Genomic DNA, 21,803 nt, shown 5'->3' with positions numbered 1-21,803 from the left:
AGGGTAAATGTTTCATCTTTGTTCACAAAAATGTATTTTACTAAATTGCCGTAAGTCATAGATAGCTCAAGAGGAAAGGTCTCCTTACAACCAGAAGACAAAAGGTAGAAGCAGCAGCAACATTTTACACAAAAAGTCATAAAAATTACGGTCATCCTCATTAGTTCATTCAGTCCCATGTAATTAATTCCTGTTGCTTTTCTGTTGGCAGTTTTATGAAACCATCAGGGTTTTTTCTCATTCGAGTTCTGTAATTTCTTATCCAGATCTGAACATTATCATAAACTTGAATCCGAGAATACTTGCCAGATTCTTTCCACAAATTTCTTTGAAGATGAAACACCTTTTCAGGAACACCTTTTGCAAAAACATTGGAGTAAACTGATAACTTTCTGTATGACAAAAAACTTTAAAATGGCCATGGTTAAAGATCTGATGATAGCTCCTTACCATGTTATTGACAGGAAGTTTGGTTCTTCCTGTGACACACAACATTTTAAGATAATAATTAGAATTACAAATGCTACATTATAGCAGGACAGCTGATTTCTAAGAATTTCACACAGTTGCTGGTACACTCATAACATATGCCTATATAAATATAATATAAAGAAGGCTTAGTATTACCTCTTCTCTGAAGACGCTTCCTATGTAATTTAACATCAAATATTTTGATTAGTTTAGCATCTCCCTTTTTATAAGGAGAGAGAACAGAATGTTTGAGGTGTTCCAGAGACCCTCCAAAAAAATCCCAAGTTACATTAAAGTCAAAAGGACTTCATTTAGATTTGGGGGGAATGTATCAAAAATATCACTGGACTGGACACTTGATTAAATAGGATCACAGATCATTATGAAACAATACTTAATTATCCATTTAACCAAAGTGACAATAAAAGATTTCAAAGGCAAATACAGAAGGCTACTTGGTTCTGAGCAAAATGCAGCGCTTAATATTGAGAAGACTAGGTTTACTCACGTAATCAAAGACTGCTGATAAAGATAATAAAGCACAGGAAATTACTCTGATAAAACAAAATCTTTGCTTTCTAGGCAGATTGCCCAAAAGGTAAAAAACAAACAAGCAAGCAAACAAGCGTTGCACAATCTCTTATCAAGAGCAGTCCAGTAATCCAAGAAAACTTTTTCCCTTTCACAGAGGAAACCACATTCTAACTTTGCACCAGTATACTTCCAGTATTAATTTTCATTCATACATTTTTAAAAACACTTAATTGTATCCATTCCAATCTTAGCCAGTTTAACCACACATACAATTTCTCTCCCAAGATTTCTATTCCCACAAAGCTGTAACTTTCTTTTCACGTTCAGATTTAGCCCCGTGTCTTTCCTTTTTCCCATCCTGAAGTAACCAGCTTAAAATGAGGACAGAATTACTTACTTTTCCCTCAACAAAAATTCGTCTCCCTGCTTAATACCTTCTCTTACCAAAAATGTGCTTTCTGCTTTCCTGGCGTATAGGGATGCTTCCCTTACTATCTCAGGAAATTTTAATTGCAAGTATCAATTAGAACTCTTAACCCTTAGAAACCTTGATTTCTAGTGAAAACTAAGCAACTGTGAACTGCCTGTTACACCAGCATTCTCTAGATTGGCCGGTTTATGAATACATTTATTTCATAGTCTCCAGAAGCATCTGCTTTCTTACTGAATTTTTTTTAATGTGGCACAAGACATGTTTACTGCAAATCAAAATAGGTTTAGTTTCTCTGTAATAAGAAGCCAAAAGTGGATAAACTTATGCTCAATAATGAGTGTTTCTTTATTTCATCTTATTTGGAAGTGATCTAGATAATAACTTCCTATCATTTAATTTAACTTCGTAAAACTCCGAGGTTTCAAGTTACCAAAAAGATCTGGGAAACTAAGTAGACATAACCCATAAAACATAATTATTGTTGAAAAGTTCACTTACAAGTTCTCATCCCACTTATATCCATCTAATTCACTTGTTCTTAACAGATGATTACTCGTGAAAATTTCATGAGACATTAAAGCAGTTAGCTATCATCTTAAATTATTCTTCTTGCTGACAAATTTTGTAGTAGAGATAACAGGAGCTTATTTGATTTCAGTAAATCTAGGTAGAATGGAAGAATTATATTTAACGCTATTAATTGTAAAGACATGCCTGCAGTAGTGAAACCAACAAACTTAAACTAGCTTTTATTTACTGAAAATTATGTTAGATCATGTATATTTCTGAGTTTTAGGAAAATTTAATTCAATAAGTGCTTATTTTAAAGATAATTAAATAGAGCTTTTTTGCAAATCAATTTTGGCAGTACCATCCAGAGATAGAAAAATATCACATATATGTAACATACATTCATAGACACATGTAAACACATAGCCAGACACAGAGACCCTCTATAGCTTCCATTTTAAAATTTTGCCATGAATCAGGTACAACAATATCCAACTCACTAGTTTATAAATAACAGTGGAATCCAAATTGACAGATGGAACAAGGTAAGGTTACCTACTCCAGTGACTAAATAAAGCTTTACACTAATATTTGTGGAGAGGGCTTTGAAGATTTGTGTGTGTTTTTGTTTGTTTGTTTCTGTTTTTGTTTTTTACTATGCTATATCCTATGATAGGTCCATTACATTCTTTTTTTTTTTTTTTTAAGATTTTTAAAATTGATTTTTGACAGAGAGGAAGGGAGAGGGAGAGAGAGAAACATCAATGTGAGAGCCAAACATCAATCACCTGCCTCTTGCATGCCCCCTACTGGAGATTGAACCCGAAACCCAGGCAGGTTCCCTGACCAGGAATCAACCAGTGACCTCTCTGTGCATGGGACAACCTCAACCAACTGAGCCACACTGGCCAGGGCTGTATTTGTCTTTTGACAACTAATCTTAAGGAGGCTGTGAATTAGATTTGGGGCAAGCAAGGGTTTTTAGCAGTTTGTATTTTAAGAGCCCCTGCTTTTTCTCTCTAGTCTTAGGCCATTGTCTTAGTTATCACCTGGGGTGTTTGCATTTCAAAGACATGGTAAGATTTATTTCATCAAGGGACAGAGAAAGAATGCAAGGTTTCTCCTCAGTTTTGGGGTATATTTGTCTATTATCAGGAGACTAGGGTAATTACTATTTAAGTTTTCCTTGTTTTGCCTAAGTGCAGATCCATTGTACGTCCCTTGTCATGGTGTTTACAGTGTCTGCCAGGGGATGGGAAGGGGCCTGAGGGGACTTGGGGTTGCTCTCAGAGCTGTGCTTTTGTCTCTCTGAAGATTTAAGCTGTAAATCAAGAATTGTTGATCCTTTCTGTCTCTGTTTCTCAAGCTGTCGTCAAAGGATCGGGAGCCTTTTCCATTATAATGCCTCTAGGTTGACTAGCCTGCCGACCACACTATTTTGAATTTGCCTTTTTATATATGGGAGAAAATTTTCTACTGAGGTGGAAATGGAAAGATGTCTACGTTTTGGAACCTCCAGGCTCAGTGCAATAAGCCTTTGAAAAGTCTGTATAAAGCATTCAACAAAGGCTCTAGATTCTTTCCTTTTTGAGGGCTCAATTTAACTTTAGACCAACTGACCTCAGGGGGCGAACCTCTCCTAATGCCTCTATTAGCCCTGAATATCACCTCCAGCCAAGCCATTTCCTGGTCATTCGCAGGAGGGCCTGGGAGATTTTCTGGCCATCTGTCTCCGCAGTGAGGGGTTTTCTCCAGAGGGCCTTCTGGCTTGTCTCATAATTACAGTATAATCACAGGAGGGAATAACCCCCTTATAAGGGTTGTAAATGGCCATTAATTTTCTAAATTCCTCTTTAAATTTGGTGGGATCTTCTGAAAGTGGAGATAAAAGAGCTTTATAATTTAAAGATCTGCTGCTGTCCAGGGGACATGAGTTCTTTGGGTGGGGGTCTAAGATGTATCTGCTAAGGACACTGCACAGAAAGGCCCGAAGCTGGCAAGCCTGATGATCGAGCCCAGCAAAGTGAGCCTCACTGTCCCGTGCCTCTGCTAAATTCACTTCCATGCTCTCAGCACTTACAAAAGCTACCGGTCTTCTATGGGCCTGAGAGATCAGGCTGGAGTGCTCTCTAGCTTTCATGGGGAAACAGAAGTTCAAACAGGCGGCTGGTGTTGAAGGTGTAGATGTTGGTGGAAAACAGGCTCTTCCACAGGATCGTAAGAAAAGCATTTCATGGATCCACACATGGGAGATTGTGGTGGGGTGAAGTTGTCCCAGTTTCTCTGGAGACATAAACGCAGGTGGTCTGACTCCCAATACGTGCCTATACCACCGTGAGGGTCGAGAGACACTTTAATTTAATAAGACCGAGCCAATAATTCAAGTTTCAAGAAGGGAGACAGAGACAAACATGAAGCAAATCACACAGGGTTTATTTACCAGTTCCCAATGGTTCTTGGCACCAGCAGGCCACCCGGAGGATCCGCTGAAAGACACACACAAGGTCTGGGGGTGCGGCCGCGACGGCGTCGGTCACTGCAGCCCTCTGGAAGCTCTCCTAGAGAGGTGCAGGGCAGAGCAAGGCAGGGTCAGCTTTCCCGGAGCTGGGGATGAAGTCTGTGGAGGGCAGACAAGCATCCAAAGATGTGGCCGAAAAGCCCCTGCTTTTAACAGCTGGGTTGAAGGTGTGGTGCGTCTTCAGTGTGTCTTATCAGGGTCCTACAGAGCGCGGGCCTGCTTGGAAGCCAGGGCTACAAAGTGTTAATCTTATCGTGGCACGCAGGCCTCACAATTACACTCGGTCACACAAGATGAAGTTACTTATTTCAAATCTAACACACACATCAAACTTATATTCCTGACTCTAATACACACACAAATCTATTTCTATAACAGAAGTTTACTCATGATGCAAAATCAAAGGAGTTCGTCTCCTGGGTTTTCATCGATCCATCTCCGTCCATCCCACCATAGAAAACGTCCAATCATGTCCTCAGCAAGGTCAAAACAAAGGCTGATGTCCAGAGTTTCTGCCTCATATGAAAGTTCAGTCTTTTTAGAGCCCACACGGTCTGTGGGTCCAGTCGCTGATAGACCTGTATGGCAGCATGTTCCAGGATGAGAGAGAAGGCTCAGGGCGAGTGTGGGTCACTGAGAGAGAGGGGGAGAGGGAGAGGGAGAGAGCGAGAGCAGGAGCACACTTCTTTGTTCCCCTGGGCTTTTAACCAGGAACTCTTTCAAAATAACTAATCAACTTCGCAAGCTTTTGTGGGCTTCCGATGAGGTCCACCCCCTGACCAGTGATTTCTGTCTCAGGTTAGACTAACAGGCCTTTACGGTCAGGCGCCCCCCCTGCCACATTTTCACTCCTATTGAGCATGTGCCCTTTGTTCTATCCCTTCCCCCAGTGACCTGCAGGGAATGGACAGGTGGTTCCCTGGGAGGGGTGTGCATGTGTGTGTGTGTGGGTGTGCATGTGTGTGGGTGTGTGTGGGTGTGTGTGTGTGTGTGTGAGAGAGAGAGAGAGAGAGAGAGAGAAACTGCAGCTTCCTGGTGAAGCAAACAGGCTCAGTATCCCCAGCTAACCATGCTTAACAGTGTCTGATTCCCCTGCTCTCTTCTTTTTAATATTTAGCTGCCTACTGTAACATAGGTGTTTGGGAGGTAAGAAAATTTGCTGAGAAGATGGGGCTGGATTTTAAGAAGGGAAAATTATGTTGGCTGTGGACCAGTTTCGGTTCTAAGTCTAATTTCTATTCTTCCCTCTTATTAAGAGAGTCCCTAAGGCTATGTTCCTTTGTATCCGTTTTTCACCTTGGTTTTCCACAGGTACCAATAAGACAATTGTTTAGGACGAGAGCTCTGTAAAAAATATATATCTTCTTTTAAATATAGTCAATGCAAAGAATCCATTGTTTGACCATTGATGAGTAGGATCTTATATTAATCTCAATACCGTCTCAAACCAATAAGCCTTTTTATGGCTTAATGATGGACACAGAGGCTTCTGAAAAGAGGAGGTAAAGATGCAGCCCTTTCTCAAGATCCAGAAAGTTCATTCCCATCTAGCCTAAGAAAGAAAAGACCGTCATTGTCACAAGCGGTAGAACAGTGGGCTGCATGCAGGTGGTGTCTCGGGTCTCCTTTGAGAATGTGTTACACCTCCAGCCCAGACCCTCTAATTGGAGATGCCAGGCTGGCGCTACTGGAATGGGACTCCCCAGCACTAAAAAGACAGCCAAGGCCCGTTACTGACTGGGACCCTTCTGACACATTCCCCTAAGAGCTGGCACAGTCAAACAAAGAGACTGCTGCCTGTGACCTCCTGTCTCAGAGTCCCAGTCTACTCTGCTGGCCACCCAATGCATGTCCATGCATACACTTTCTGGCTGGCGGAGACCAGGGAGAGTATTTTCACTGGTCACAAAGCTAAGCTCTCAGGACACAGAACAAGATGAAAATGAAAGGAAAACCTCATCCAGTGTTCACAGAGGGGACCCACAGCAAAGTTTGCCTAAACCAGGGCTGGGGAACCTTTTTTGTGCCAAGGGCCATTTGGATATTTATAGCATCATTCGAAGGCCATACGAAATTATCAGCTTAAAAATTAGCCTGCTATGTTTGGTCAGACATTTAATTAACTCACCCTCAGTGTCATGGCTAGAACAGTTTTTCTTTGGTGAGGTCTTGGCAGGGCCAGACCAAATGATATGGCCCGCTGGCCAGCCGTTCCCCACCCCTGGCCTGAACAAACGCTGGTCTGGTGAGGACCTTGAACTCACCAGACTGTGAGGCTAGCTCCAACCATAGGTTTATGGGACCTCTGCCTGCATTCTACCCTGTGGTTTTCCTCCATATGACAAGCGACACAAAAGACAAAGACAAAGGAAAACAGTGACCCTCTCTGGAAGGAAAGGATCGATAGAGAACTAGAGTACTCATAAGAAACCTTTACCAGTCTCTTTACCCATGGAACTAGTTGGCAAATATTTTGCCCTGCTAATCTAAATTTTGAACAGGACAAGGACTTTTACCACTCTCGCTTCCATGGGCCCCACAGGCAGAGACCTGGGAGACTGGCACGGTAAGAATTCTCACCTCCAGCTGATGCGTGTCCCAGGTCCCAGGATTGCTCAGCCGCAGCACCCCCGAGGGAGCAGTGTCCAGGCCCACATCAGGCTCCAAAGCTGTAGGGGAGGAAACTTTCCCCTTCTCCCTTCTAGGTTCTTTGGCTGGTCTAATAATTAAATTGACAGAAGACAGATTAACAGGAGAAAAAAATCCAAATTTAATTTTGTACATACGGGAGCCCTTAAAATATGAGGCTCCCAGAGAGTCGGATAATTGAGGCTTATATGCAGTCCTGAGCTAAGGAGAAGGAGCGGGGGTCTGGGACCACAAAGGGGGGAGGAAAATTCACAAAAAGATGGGAAGAGCAAATGTTCGTTGAACAGATGTTTGCCCTGCCATGCAGAGAAGTCTTTCTGATGTAAACAGTTCTCTCTGCTAATAGCTCTGTTCTTGGTATAGGCTCCCTATCTAAATATTTTAGGTAGTTAGAGAAGAAGTTTAAAAAAAAAAGACTCTTCCTGGGTCTGTTAGGCCTTGATTGCCTTCAGCTCAAAATAATCCTCATGCTAAAATGCCATATTTTGGGGTCACCTATTCTCCCCCCCAAATACAAAGGTCAGAGGAAGATGGGTTCCCGTGGGTGGGTGCAGTTGTGATTCTGACTGTGGATGTAACAGTGTGTGGGGGAGTCCACTCTCTCTGGCTCATACCAGTTAGGATCTGGGGACACGTGGCCTGAAGGCACTGCCGAGGTTCTCGACCAGGATTAGGAGGGGCACAGGGTCGAGCCCTGTCTTAGCTCACAGGAAGCTGGATTGGATAATGCCGTGTCTCCTGCAGCAGATGAGTTTTCTGGGACCAAGGGGTCCCTGCCACACTCTCATGAGTGTCTTCATTCCTGTTGGAGGGGGTGAGACAAATGCAGAGCCGGCTGGTGGACTGGATGTATCCCTTTGCTTAATCCTTAGGCAGTGGCCCTGAGCACAGCGGCTGGACTATGGGGCCCTTCCCATGGGCTTCAGGGCTAGAGGGCTCACGGCGCTCTGAAGCTGGGGTGCGAGTACCCAGGGCAGGGCTGAGGCTATGGAGCTAGCCCAGTTGGCCCTGTATTCCAGCTTACCTGTCACATAGAAACGGAAGAGAACTGCGACGTTTGCAGCGTAGCCTTGTAAGTGTGAGACAGATACCGTCAGGTGACAGCCTTGTGACTGGCACGGGGAGCTGTTTCCTGATTGTTTTAGTCTGTGCCTACGTGGGGAGGAAACCAAAACTGACACACACCAATTGCACTGTGATGGGCAAACAATGAAGTGTTGGGAGTCTGTAATTTCCCAGGGAGCTGGTGTTTAGTCGTCACCTTGTGGCTGAGTGACACAGCCCGGCTGGGTGGGAGCCACAATTAGCTGCTGTCACCCTGGCGTGGTTTTTGTTTTTGTTTTTTCCTGCAGACAATGGAATAGTAAGACATCAATAGCCAATGCCCTGGGCCTGGTGGTGAAATGATCCTGTTGTTCAAAGGAACAGTGCAGAATGGGGTGGCAGCTCCTGACCCAGGCCCCGAGGAGGGAGGGCTGGTTACTCTGTCCCCTCTGCTGTGGCTGGCGGAGAAACCTGAGCCAACCTGCCCCAGAAAAAGCTGCTTCCTTTGCACTGACTGGGAGACAGGGACTGCCCGTGCTGGCCTGGTGTGTGCAAGGAATCACTCGTGTTCCTTTCTTCATGCTCAGAGTTTAGCTGCAGAGGGACACGGAGTTGGCCACGAGGGGTGGGGGGTCGGAGGGCCGAGTGATGTGCTCTTAGTTTTCAGGGGAGTCTGCCTTGAGGGTTGGGTCCACCCCCACCTGCAGAAACATTATTCTGGAAGTGGTTTACCAGAGCACTCGCCCTGCGCTGCCAGAGAAGTTTAGCTCTTTCTCCCTTGGTGTTTCCAGACCAGAATCTGTGACAGCTGTGCCACGGGGATGCGTGTTAGCCTCCTCTGCTCCCCGTGGCCGATGTGTGGCTTCTTTTAGGAAAATTCAAGATTCTTTTTATTTGTACTTTTTAAATGACACCAGAACGGTCATCCCACTCTTAGCATTTAGCAAGAGGGCAACTATTTTCCTAAGATACTGCGGAGGGAGACCAAATAGACAAATGCCCCCGGCGGTTACAGGGCCCTCTGACAGCTGAAGCCCAAATGGGAAAGAATCAGGCACTTAGCTCGCTGGGGAGGAAGGACTGGCTGCTCCTCGTATCAGCCCCGATCTAATGCAGGCCATGAATCAAGAACACTTGGCCAAGGCGACGAGCCCTTCCATTGGTCTGTTCTTAACACAGTCCTCCAGCCTCGGCGTAAACTTATTTACTTCCTAATGCTGGGTGATGGATTAAAAGATATGTAGAGAATCTTTCCATAAGAGATAAGATATTGCCGGCTGCCACGGCTCCTTCTGCGCTCTCTCTCTACTTCTAGGCGCTGCGCGGAGCTCAGGCCCCAGCAACGTATATCCTGATTAGATGGCGACGATTACTAAGGGGATGTTTTTTAAACCTATCATTGACACATTTAATTCATTAGGTACCAAATCCACAAGCAAATTTTGGCTGGCCATAAAACATGGCTAATCCGGAGAGCTGCAATAAAAGGTGAAAAATTACGTCCCAGCAAATGCGGAATATTGCTTTTCTGTAGAGACTTTTACTGGTCTACGATATCTTTCTTCATAAATTTGTCTTCTGCTTGGTTCTCTTGGTAACTTAACCATTTGTTGTTTCCAGACCGCAGAATGGCTCAATGATTCTCTACAACAGGAAGAAAGTGAAGTACAGGAAAGATGGGTATTGCTGGAAAAAGAGGAAAGATGGGAAAACGACCAGAGAGGACCACATGAAACTGAAGGTCCAGGGAGTGGAGGTAAAGAGCAGACAAGGCTCCCTTGTCCCACTAATGTCATTTTCGGGTTGCACTGAGGAGGGAATGGCCCCGGAGGGTGTCCGTGCCGGTCGCCTCTGCCGAAAGTGTTTTGTCTGCTTTCTTTCCTTCTTCCTTCTTATCCCGCAGTCTCTCTTCACGTTTCCCGGGAAGCCGCCGGATTAACGAAAGCGCTCCTGCTTCTCGGGAGTCATTGGTGTGTAGGTGGGAACTGGCGAGGTTCCTGCAGAATTGTGTGTTGCGTTGATCACAGAGGAAGGGATGCACAGGACCTCAAGGGGTTTCCATGACTCTCTGGGTGTGAGTGTCAGCAGGGCAGTAGGCACAGCAGCTGGGCTTGGCTGGCAGCAGGGAGGTGTGCTCCCAGGTTCCCGGAGACAGAGGCTCTTTGGGTGTGGTGGCCTCTCCCATGGGGCTCAGGGAGTTGTCCTGTTCCGTCAGTCAGCAAACACTGTGGTCCCACTCTGGGCAGGGCCGGGTGGCATCTACTGGGAAACAGGAACTGCGTTCTCTGCCCAACGGATTCAGAATTAGATTGAGGAGACAGCCTTGTCCCTACCTAAAAGTCATGAGCAGTGCTGACAAGTGCAGACGCTTGAGCTTTTAGGATGAGTGTCCTGGGAGTTCAGAGATGATCAGAGAGGCTCCCTAGGTGAGATGGATTATAAGCTAAGCTCTTAAAGTTGGGTGGGATTGTGTGTGTGACTTACACAGTGTTTCGTGGCTTACCTTTTCCACTTAGCATTGTGGTCTGAGCTGTGTTCTGTGCTGACACGTAGATCTCCGCGTCCCTTTCAACCACTCTATAGTATTCCACTGAATAAGCACTGAGCCACTCTCTAGTGGGAGGGCTGTTAGATTTTTTCCAGTTTTCTGACATCACAAGGCTTCAGCAACACTCATGCACGTCTGTTCATGCACGTGTGTAACCTGGACCTCGAGTTGCTGCGTGTGAGGTCGTATTGCAGTCTTCCTAGACGTTGCCAGATTGCCCCAAAGTGGCTATGCTTCTACCTGCCCACCAGCACTCAGAATCATGATTTCTCCCTCACTTGGCACACACTGATGGCTGAGAGATGGTACCCCACTCAGTTCAAATTTGGGTTTTGCTTCATTACTTCTGGGGATGAACACATTCTCCTGTTAATGGAAGTCTCTTGCTGTGGATTGTCTACTATGGGTATAATTTTTAAACAGCCCCAAAGGAAGACATCTCTGGCAGGAGCAGCTCCACATCTCACTGGCACTTCTCTGCATGTGCTCTGATCCCGACTGGTGGTGGGCGGCCCAGTGGTCATGCAGGGGACTGTGGGCAGATGGTCCTTTCCATCCAGGGAAATTACAGTGGATTCAGTCAGGCAGTTCTCATTGACTCAGCACCCATATCATGCCAGGCACCATGCCAGCCAGCTACCCCTGCGGGTGGGGGAGGCAGATGGCCCTGCACGGGGCCTGGGAGCTGAGGTTTTCCACCACCCAAGCTGGTTTCCTCAGTTCAAGGGCATGATAAAGATATTTGGATGTACCGTTTAACATATCACTTGCTATAAGCCTTCCCTCAGGCCAGGAAAACGTCCAGCCCTGTCCACGAACTGCTCAGCAGTCTAGCTTCCTTTGTTCTCAGACGCTGGGGCCCTAGGTACACACGCAACTCAAAGGCACATTGATTTTCTCAGGCAGGCACAGGATGGGGCAGCCGCTTTTGAAGCTGACGAGCTGTTGGGTCCATGATTAGTTGTCTTGCCTGTAAGCCAAGGAGAAGCCAGCTCGATAAGGTTTCCGGGGATGACAAAGGTTGGCAGGGAGGAAAAAGAAGGTGGGTGTGATGTCAACGTCTCCAGAGATGAAATCTCAGCATGCCTGAAGTCGGTCCTTCCCCACGCGCAGATTTATGCCTTCCTGTCTGGGGGACTGATGAGAGGCTCCCTGAGAGCAGAGGGGCACATCTGAAGTGTCCCCTTGCCTCCTGGGTCCAACGGGCTGAGTGAAGCCCGCCCAAGGTGATGTGCTTCTTTGGGCCAAGCTGGAAGAGTACTTTTCAAGCTCACTGTGCTTTTCTCTGGCCCCAGAAGTGTGTGGGCTGTCGTTATGCCCCTCCCCAGAGAGAGCAGGTGTGTCATAACCCAGGCCAGCTCTGGGCCACCCACCTCCTGACTGCTTCGCTGCTGGGTTCCCACTACAGAGCGGAGCCACGTGCTTAGTAAAGCCACAGCCGCAGGCTTACGGTTCTACCTACCTACCAGGTGCACCTCTCCTTCAATCCTCATCAAAACATCATGCACAGCACTTATACCCATTTCACAGATGAAGAGATTGAGCCTCAGAGAGGAATTCTCTTGCCCCATATCCTACTATAAACCAGTGTATAGTTGGGACCGAGCCTGGTGTTCCTGGTACTAAAGCACAAACTTTTGTCCAACACAAGTTGCTCCTGGGCACTCAGGCGGGATGTGTAGTCTTTTCAGACTCAGTCAGCACATACCCTTCCTTCCTCAGCCAGCTGACCACCAGGGCCTTGATAGGTGCTGAGGACACAGTGATGTCACGAACTCTCATGATCTCGTGGGAGGACAAAAAATCAAGTGTGCAGCTCTAACTCGGTGCTGAGGGCTGTGATGGAGACTTACAAGGCCCATGCAGAGCATATACGAGGGGTACCTAGGCTGGCTTGGTCTTAGCAAGTGACATAAACACAGGGAACTAGGCAGCGTTTGGAGTCGGGCAGTAACGGGATGGATGGGAAGCGACCACGGGCAGCGACAGAGGCTGCTGTACAATAGCTGACATGATTTAAAGCAGCAGGTGCCAAAATGGCTTGGTGTCAGTATCTCTCCAGCCTCATCAGACCAGATGTCCACCTTCCTGGGACAGGGCTTCCTCTGCTCTCATCACAAGGTGAGCTTCGCCTGATGTCCTGCCTTTGGAACCAATAGGTGGTCATTACAGAGGCTGTTGGCTCAGTTGTGGTTGTACAAAGACATCCTTCCCCACTGAGCCGGCTCTGCAGTAGATGGGAACCCCTGGCCTGGACCATCTGCCCAGCAGGCCCTCCGATTGGAGCTTTCAGCAGCGAAGAGAGTTTAATTTTGCTGACCTGCCTGCCTGAGAGCTCTGAGCCCACCGCGAGGGCGGCAGCGGCAGAAACAAGGTTACGTTTTTGGACTCAGCCTCATTAGGACTGATGTTCTTTATTTGGACACTTAAGCCACATATTAAAAGGGGTGGGGGAGCACCTCTTTTAAAAGTAGGAATGATATTGTAGTCACAGCATTAGGAATTAACAGGGCATGAAATAACTGTCTGCCTCATGGTGATGCCAGGCCATTTCCGCTCTGCTTGCAGCTGTAAGACAAATAGGTACCTCGCTTGCAGTGGATGGGGAAATATTTAAAATAGCCAGCGACAAGCACGCGTGGTGCCCAAATCAAGTTTGGGAAAGAGCAGTGAGTAAAGGAGGAAGGTGGCTGATGCGACAGCTGAGCCTGGGAGCTCACAGAGGGGCAGATGAGTCTGCCGGCTGCCGCTGCATGCTTTTAAATAGAATGCATAGTTTTGCTTTTCGTAAACCACCATGTGGCTTTTCATAAACCACTATGGATGTGTTATTTCAAGCCATTCCCCTGCAGACTTGCCAATCTGTCTGTACCTACAGTAGTCCTTGCTCAGAACCTGTTATTTCCTGTGTCTGCATGGACACTTAGCCTTGTAACTCTGGCACTTCCCAGGGCATCTTCCCTGGTCTCCTCCAGCCAGAGTAACTATTCCCACCCTGTGAGCACCCACCACTCCATCTGGACTTTCCTAAGGAAGTATCTTCCCCAACCTCTTAGCTCTGTCCAGTTCAGTAAGCACACATTGAGTATGTAGTGTTTTCTAGAAACTAGAAAGCCTGGTATCTAGATACTAGATGGTCTGTTAAGCACCGAACTGGGAGGCAAGTAAGACATAGCACCGTGCTTGAAAAACTTACAGAAACATAAAGCTTATTGTTTCAACAGGATGTGGACATTGTAACCACAGAGGTTTTGGGGTTCAGAATAAATGTGTTTCCCCTGAGGTCAGGTCTGCAGGGGTCACCGCAGGAACTTGCTCTGAGCAGTGAGATTGGCTGAGCCCGCACATGTACCCCCCTCCATCTGAGCCTCTCCCAGCCCTGCAGTACAGTTGTGGCAGATATGTTTATCCCCACTGGTTGCCTATCTAGGACTTGAACCCGGTCCTTTGATTTCCAGTCCTGCTGCCTCCCCTGCCCAGCTTTGAGCCTGGTGACTGTGGTGTCCCGTCTCATGACAGGCTCGGGGGAGAGGGCCAGTCCATTTGGCAGCACCCTGGAGGAACTCCCAGGGCTCTCTGACTTTTAATCATCTGAATTTCCGTGCGGCATTCTGCTGGTACGTTAAAACTTAATTTCCTGTTACCTGGATGTGTTTGGGTAGAATCAATTCAGGAACTCTAATCCATAGTCTCTCCTTAATTTCTAATTACTTGGCATCCCTGGTGACATGTCCCTACCCAATTCATGTAATTAAAATTTTAATAAATAGCATTAAGCTGGCTACATTTTGAAGTGGCAGTAGCAAGCAGCCCTCTCTGTTCAGTGCTGCTGAACTCACGAGGCCTGGCGGGGGCGGGGGTGGTTTTGCTCCTTCCTCTTAAGGTCTCCTCTTCCCTGACCACAACCAGCTGACAGAACAAAAACGATGGCATCACTTGTGGAACACCTACTGAATACCTAGCCCTGTGCTCATCACTTCACAAGCATCATCTCATTCAGTGACTGGCAGCATCTTTATAGGGAGCGACTGTCAGTGCCCTCATTTTTGCAGAAGATGTAATTAATTCCCAGGAGGTTAAGAAGTGTATCCAACAACCCCTAGCTGGTTAGTAACAGAGCCGAGATATCACCCAGGTCTTTCTGACTCCAGATGCCCAGTTTCCTTATCACTGCACCACACTGACTTCCAAACACCTTAATCCCCAGAAGCTGGGCCCTTAGGCCATGGAGTTCTGGGAGGGAAGGGTTTAAATACAGCACTATGCACCGAAGTACGGGTCTTGAGTAAGGTTGGGGATAGATTAGGAAGGTCTTTAGTAGGAATGATGGACCCCCTTCCAATCACCAGGCCTGCCCTTCCTTATGACCCCAGCCAGTCAAAGGGGAAGAGTCCCCACCACATGCTCCTCCAGCGCAGGAGCCCACTCCCTCAGCCACCAGGGGATGCACGGAGAAGATGGGGAGGCCCCTTGCCGCCCGCTTGGTGGTTGGGAACTTGTCCTCCGTCCCTCCTTAGCTATGATGTCACCCAAGCCTTTGGGGAGCCTTTGTATTCCCATGTTGACCTTCACTTAGGGTAACAAGGTGTGTTCATCTACTCCTGTGATGAGCTGTCCTGAGGCTGCAGCTTCCAGGATCTGCCTGCTTTGGGGTGAGGGCTGTGTGTGCTCTCTCTCTGTGTAGGGTTGTCAGGGTTAGTGCATGCACAAACGTGTGCACACATGAGACGGTTTGCCAGTTACATTTGAATTTCAGATAAACAATAAGTAATTTTTCGGTGCAGTGTGTCCCATGCAGTGTTGGAGATACACTTATACTAGAACACTATCTGTTGCTGGTCTGAAGCTCCCATTTAGCTGGATTTTCATGCTGGATTTTCATCTGGCAGCCCTCTGGCCCTCAGAGCAGTTTCCTTTGAGTCTCTGCCGCCAGTTGGCTGCTTGGGTATTGGTCTTACCGAGACTCGAGGAAGTGAGTTGGTTTATCTCCAGACGCAGTGCTGATGCAGGAACCAGAAACACAGGGGGGACTTTGGCCACGGCTGAGGAGAGGAGGCGCCCTGGCAGTTTGCTAGCGAACCCAAGCACTGCCAGGCTTGGGAACCCTCTTGCTCTCTGAAAAGTAGGTCCTGGTGCCTCTCAAATCCCAAAGAGCTAGGACTGTGGGGAGCCCCTGTTCTCTGCCCTCAGTAGCTGCCACCGCAAGACGTGGAGAGCAACACATGAGTGAAAGACGGGCCAGGAACATTGGGGAGAAAATGTGTTTGTAGTTTCTGTCTCCCTTCTATTCCTGGTAGATTACAGTATGTGAAATATTTTGCAATTTCCTTCTTAAAACTTGATTTGAGCTTTATTGAGCTAGAAACTCTGTGCCGAAGGTGGAGCAGCAGGCTGTCAGCTTGATATCTGCACTTGTATTTAATTATTATCATAACAGCCTCTTGACGTCATTGCCGATTAGCCCTCGAGGACGCGAAGGGAAATTTCAGCGTGTTCGCTTACAGCGGGGACCCTGGACCCCCACTGGCGGAATTCACCCGAGGCCTTCTCTGTTCGGGCCCCAGTGAGCAGCAGACACAGTTAGATGTTACCCAGGACGCAACCTTGATTCTGGGAGCATAATTTACGGCCGCATCGGAAGCTGGGGATGCCTTTTAAAACACGATCTGTATTCCACCCCCCTCGGTAAATGGCCAGATATGGTTGTTTGCGCTGGGTAAAGAATATCTCTGGCCTTCACTTGACTGAATAGTAAATTATTGATTTTTCCCCGCATCTTTCAATTCCCTAATATTGCCAGGGAAATTTACTCCTGTCATGGACGCTGCGGCCTGTCTCCCTGAGGGGCAGTCCATGTGCAGAGGGCACGAGTCCCGAGCCTTGTCCTAGAGAGAGTCACACCCGGCCCCCTTAGTTGATTGACATTAATTAGTTACCGGCTCAGGGAAGGTGTATGGCTTGCAAACTAATCAGGCCCACGGTGCTCTGTCTGCTTCCCACAGGCCAGCAGAAAACACGGGGAAAATAGAGGCGCAGGGAAGGGCTTCTGTGCTCCCAGTGTGAGTGGGGAGAGAAGCGTTATTTTGTAAATGAAAGAAGGGAACAGCTATTCACACAGCTGTGGGGGTGGAGGCAGGGGAGGTTGCTTTGATGGGGCTCTCGCTTGTGGGGGTTCTGGCTGCTGATTTGCTCTCTGCTCGCCCTGCCTGGATGTGAAACTGGAACCTAGATGGAAAGCAGGTGATCTCATGAAAGAGCATCTTTCTTCATGAGGTTTTTTCCTGGACAGATGAAATGACTTTGCATTTCTTAATTCCAACACCTTGTAATGCTGCCCCCCGTAGGGCATGCCTTAACTTCTTGTTGCAAAACACTCAGATCTCAGCAAAACCTGAGACCTGCATGGACACATATGTGGCTGCATTGCTACTAGCTACCCACAGTGTGGTACATCGGTCAGTATCAGCCTCACATGACAGCCTGTGTGAAGTGCAGACTTTCAGGCCCTACCTGGATCTGCTGAAGCGAGATCTCCATTTAGTGAGATGCCCCGTGATTCACAGGCACGCCCATTTGCAAAGGACTGACACAGGCCATCCAGGGTCCTCCCTTGGTGACTCAGCCCTAGGCAGGTGGGGTTCGTGTTTATTTTTTAATCTTAGAAAGAAGTCCAAAAGAAAATTTCACAAGTTGGTCTGACAATTTGTTATCTCACTCCCAGCACTTAAAAAAAATCATAACTATCATTCCTTATTCTGCCCTTGGCCACGAAGGAGAGGAGAGCAGGTCTCTGAATGCAGAACACGTGGACTGGCAATGACTGGACGGTTCCCTCCGCCCTCTCTCCTCCAGGTGAAATAGCCCCGTTTCCGTGTTTTTTAGCTCCATTCCACAGGGCACTAGCTGTCCCTGCTGAAGCCCAGGGCTTGGCATCATGTCTGGTACACATTTGGTGCCAATAAACATTTTTTTGAATGAATGGATAAAGCTATCTACTTCTGTAAAGGGCTGGGCAGTAAATAGTTTCAGTTTTGCTGGCCAGGCAGTCTCTGATGCAACTACTGTAGTAGTTGCCCTAGATGATAGTTAAGAAATGGGTGTGACTGTGTTCCAATAAAACTTTATTTACAAAGACAAGCTGAGGGCCGGATTTAGACCGTGGATGTGGCTTGCTGACCCCTGACCTGGATTATGGCAGAAAGTTCAAGAAGGACCAGGAGGGTACTGTGGGAATTGGTGAGAGATTGGTGGGGGATGATCGGAGACTTGCCACAAACCTTTTAAGGACTGAAACCTGGATACGGGTATGTCCCAGGACTCATGTTTGCAGCCTAATGGTGTTCATACTTGGCTTACAATTCTGTAAGGGATTAACACTTTTATTCACGACCTGCCAACTGTCACATCAGGCAGTGTTGTTAGTCATGATGTCCTGGGAGAGTTAAGGTCTCTTCTCTCTCTCTCCTTTTAGTGGTAACACGTCCGTGGGGCATAGGCTTATTTGTCCTCAGCCTGAAGAAGAGAGGTGTCTCTTGCAAAGGGCAGTGTGGAAGTAGGGTTGGGAAGTGTGCTGTTTCTCCCACGTGCCCAAGGCTCTGCTCCATGGTTCTGTGGAAGGGGCAGGTTGAGTCCCCATAATGTGCTCTGAGCCCAAGTGGGGGGCCTTGCTGAGACCAGAGTGGTTAAAGGGTCAGGGTGTCATGGAAGAGAGAAAGGCTGCACCACCTACACCTCTAGGCCTGAAGTGCTTTAGAAGCAGCCTGGACATATTTGATGTGACAATGTCCCCCTAGACCGAGGCCACAGGGAGGGCGCAGGTGTTACTTGTCCACGTTTAAGTATTTACATGACATAGAAAACTGGGGACTCTCTCTTTCGTCTTTGCTGCCACTGTTACCTGCAGTCTTATGATGGATGCGAGAAGTAGACATTTATTACAAAAGTGTGAGAGATGTCGACTCCTGGCGAATTGATTATTTAGAATTTATTTTATTAAATATTCGAGGTGGCATATGATAAACGGAACCTCTGCTGGTTCGCAGCTTAATGATTCATGTATCAGCGGTGGAGATAAGGAAATCAAAGGCTCGGCCTGCCATTTCAGCGGAGAATGTGGATTATTATTAAACCTGGAATGGGCCTCTTGAGAAGCCTTCCTTAAGGGAACACATGTGTCAATAATTTCTTCTCTGTACGAGAATCCTAACGTTTCACTTACGGAAGCATAAATTCCAAGCAAGTGGCTGTGGTTTTCCCTCCCTGTGGCTCCTTGCACCCATCACTCCTGGGTGATCTGCTTTTACCCCTTGGTTACTGTCTAGTGTTCACAGTCCTTTACTCTTTGAGCCTTTGTTTTCCCGTTTATAGTTTTTAATGCTAAAATCTCTGCTGAGGTCTACATATTTCAGCACCTATGAAGCTGGTGGAGACCAGGATAGTATCCCTTTTGCCTGAAATTTCCAGAAAGATTTGTGTTAAGTCTTGGGGAGACCATGAATGAGGAGTAGATCTGAGCACGCCGATGGAAGTGTGGTTGACTCACGTAGGATCCAGGATGTGACCCTGAACCCACTCTTGCGGAAGCCAGCAGGCAGCAGAGTCTGCCTGGTGACTTATGTCTGTACCAAGGGCCCCAGGGGGGGAGTGCTGTGGGGCTGTGACAGTCCCTAGGTGACGCGGAGCCAGGGAGGCTTAGCAGTTGCTGCTGAAGGCAGCACAGGTGTGGCTGTTCCGCCCACCAGCTGTGGACAGGCAGCGCAGGGGGTGCTGCCAGGTGACGTTTGGCAGGGATGACCAGTCCAAATGCCTTATGGGGACATTTCTAAGATATCCGTGTTGTCTGATAGCTCTAGTTTGGAAATACTCCATGGCTTCTTTCTTTTTCTAGCGTAGTAGACAGATAGTTAGATGATGTAATCTCTTCTACATGGGACTATGGGAAACAAACTTGGGAAACCCCAGGAGGCCCTATTCCCCCCGAGATTCCTTCCTTGTCCACATGCAGCGCAGCCCGAAACACATGCTCAACCCCTTTCCACGGTGTGATGACCTGAAACTGGTCTTTTGCTTAAACCCCTCATAGCCTTGTGCGCTTTTATACATGGAATTAGACCAAATTGTCAGTATAATATCGTATTAAGTTCCGTTTCCCCAAAGAATACACACTGAACTGCGCAGCCGTTATTTCTTGCGAACAGACTGTGCCTGGCGCTCCGTGGGACTAATCAGTCCAGGAGGAAGTGCGTTTTGCTGCTGACCTTTAATTCTTTAATGGTTGTGAAATCGTTGATAGAGCCTAAATGACAGCCCCGACTCAAGGATGGGCAGAATGCGGCTCCCTCCGTCTCTGTAGAGGTCCTGTGTGCGGGCGCTCTCACGAAATGCGCTTCCCCTTTCCAGGCTCCCTGAAGGGGAAGGTGCTGGGGCGATGCTCCCACCTGAAGGTGGTGATGCTGGGATGCTGCTCCCATGTCCTTGTTGGCTTTCTCAGCCTCTGTCTCAGCAGCACCGAGCACAGGAGGGACTCAGCTTACATTTCCTGCATGACTGAATGAACATGTGGACAGCAGGCCCATCAGAGTTCCTGGTGCCTGCTGGCGGGGTGAGGGGGGGGGCTCCCCAGTGCCTGAGCAGACACTGCATTGCCAGGGGGCACTCGGAGTGACACTGGCTCGGAGTCGGGTGCAGCAGGACCCATCACTGCCTTGTCCTGGGAGGCGATTAAGTGAACCTCACTGAAGTCACTTCTCTCCCAAATTAATGAACACTTTCAGACACGATATGAAATGTTTGAAAACGAGACGCAGCACAGTATTTTGGCTGTATTTTTTTTTCTTTCACAACACCTGGCAATAAAATTCTCAGGCTAAATACCAGATGAGTGTGCCTCATTATGTCTAAGAACTTCGTCTATAACTTTTTTAAGCCCTCCAGATGGAAGCACAGTATAAATGTGCAGAGCTTGAGGAGGGGAAATGAAAATAAATGCACTAAGAAATAAAGAATCTGTTTTTTTATACTTTCTTTTGCAAATAGTGTTTGCAATGACATATTGTGAATGGACTGAATTATAACAAAAACAGAAACGAAACAGAGCTTGGGGGTAGGAAGAGCAATTGTTACACTTACTTTAACTGATATAATGCAAAGCAACGCTTTTTACACTCAATTAGTTTGCACATTGTGTTGGACACAAACCAGAATGTAGAACACTTTTGGGTTTTGTTTTTACATGATTAAGGGAGATGAGCTGAAATAAATTCAGTAAATTACCCCCGTTCCTTTCGGTCTGAGGTACTTGTGCTTCGCTTCTCCTCACCCCTGCTATGGAATGATGGGCCCCACCTCCGCTCACAAGCAAGATGATTCTCCCAAAGACCAGTGCGTTTCCAGTAGGATTCCTCCTACCACCTCAGGCCCATCTTTTGCTGCATAAACAAGGTTATGAATCTGAGCTCTTCACATTTGTTCTTTGACTATAATTTTGTGCTTTGAATATCAGAAAAGGACTGCGAATGTGATCGTGGCTAACAGATGTTAGCAAGTGTTTAGGCAGCACAAGTATTTCCGAGGCTGTGTATCTCAGGATCCTTGTTTAATTTAGTCTGCTTAATTATCTTTTCTTGCATTTTTAATACTCTTAATATGATGACATTAAGAATCACAATGTGTGATTATGTATCACTCATGGTAATATGTGCTCGATGTGAGGGGGAATGTGGGCTGATGCCATGAACTGGGAACAGACAGACTTGGAGACCCAGCCCCGTGCCTTCCTGTGTGCAGCTCTGTCTCTTGCAGGAGGGTCTGGGAAGGACTGGTCTTCACTGCAAATGATGTAGAAAAGTGTCTCTCTAATTTTGACATGCAGATGAGGCCCTTGGGGATTCTGACTCAGTTGGCTGAGTGGGGCCTGAGATTCGGTTAGAGCAATTTGGGGGGTCGGGGAGGGCTGGGGGAGAGTTGGGGGTGATACGGATGCTGCTGGTCTTGGATCACTCTTTGAATAGTGAAGATGAGAAGATGTTAGAGAGTGGAAATGACACTGGGTGTCTCCCTCTGGCTACTGATTAACTAGTACCCCATAATAGTTGAAA

The 21,803-nt window shown here is 47.2% G+C and overlaps 1 protein-coding gene across 1 annotated transcript in view; it reads left to right on the top strand.

Annotated features, from left to right (window-relative positions):
• LOC308560071 (calmodulin-binding transcription activator 1) overlaps positions 1 to 21,803 on the top strand; it is a 618,909-nt gene that overhangs the window by 288,883 nt on the left and 308,223 nt on the right. The window contains exon 3 of the mRNA XM_081143617.1: positions 9,780 to 9,915. Coding sequence (XP_080999743.1) covers positions 9,796 to 9,915 — 120 coding nt within the window. The 5' untranslated portion in view covers positions 9,780 to 9,795. The remainder of the gene's footprint in view (positions 1 to 9,779; positions 9,916 to 21,803) is intronic.

This window comes from Miniopterus schreibersii (assembly GCF_964146895.1).
Source record: "Miniopterus schreibersii genome assembly, chromosome: 8".
Classification (NCBI taxonomy): domain Eukaryota; kingdom Metazoa; phylum Chordata; class Mammalia; order Chiroptera; family Miniopteridae; genus Miniopterus; species Miniopterus schreibersii.
Note: the sequence above shows the minus strand (reverse complement) of the source record. Positions and strands in the feature narration are given on the sequence as shown.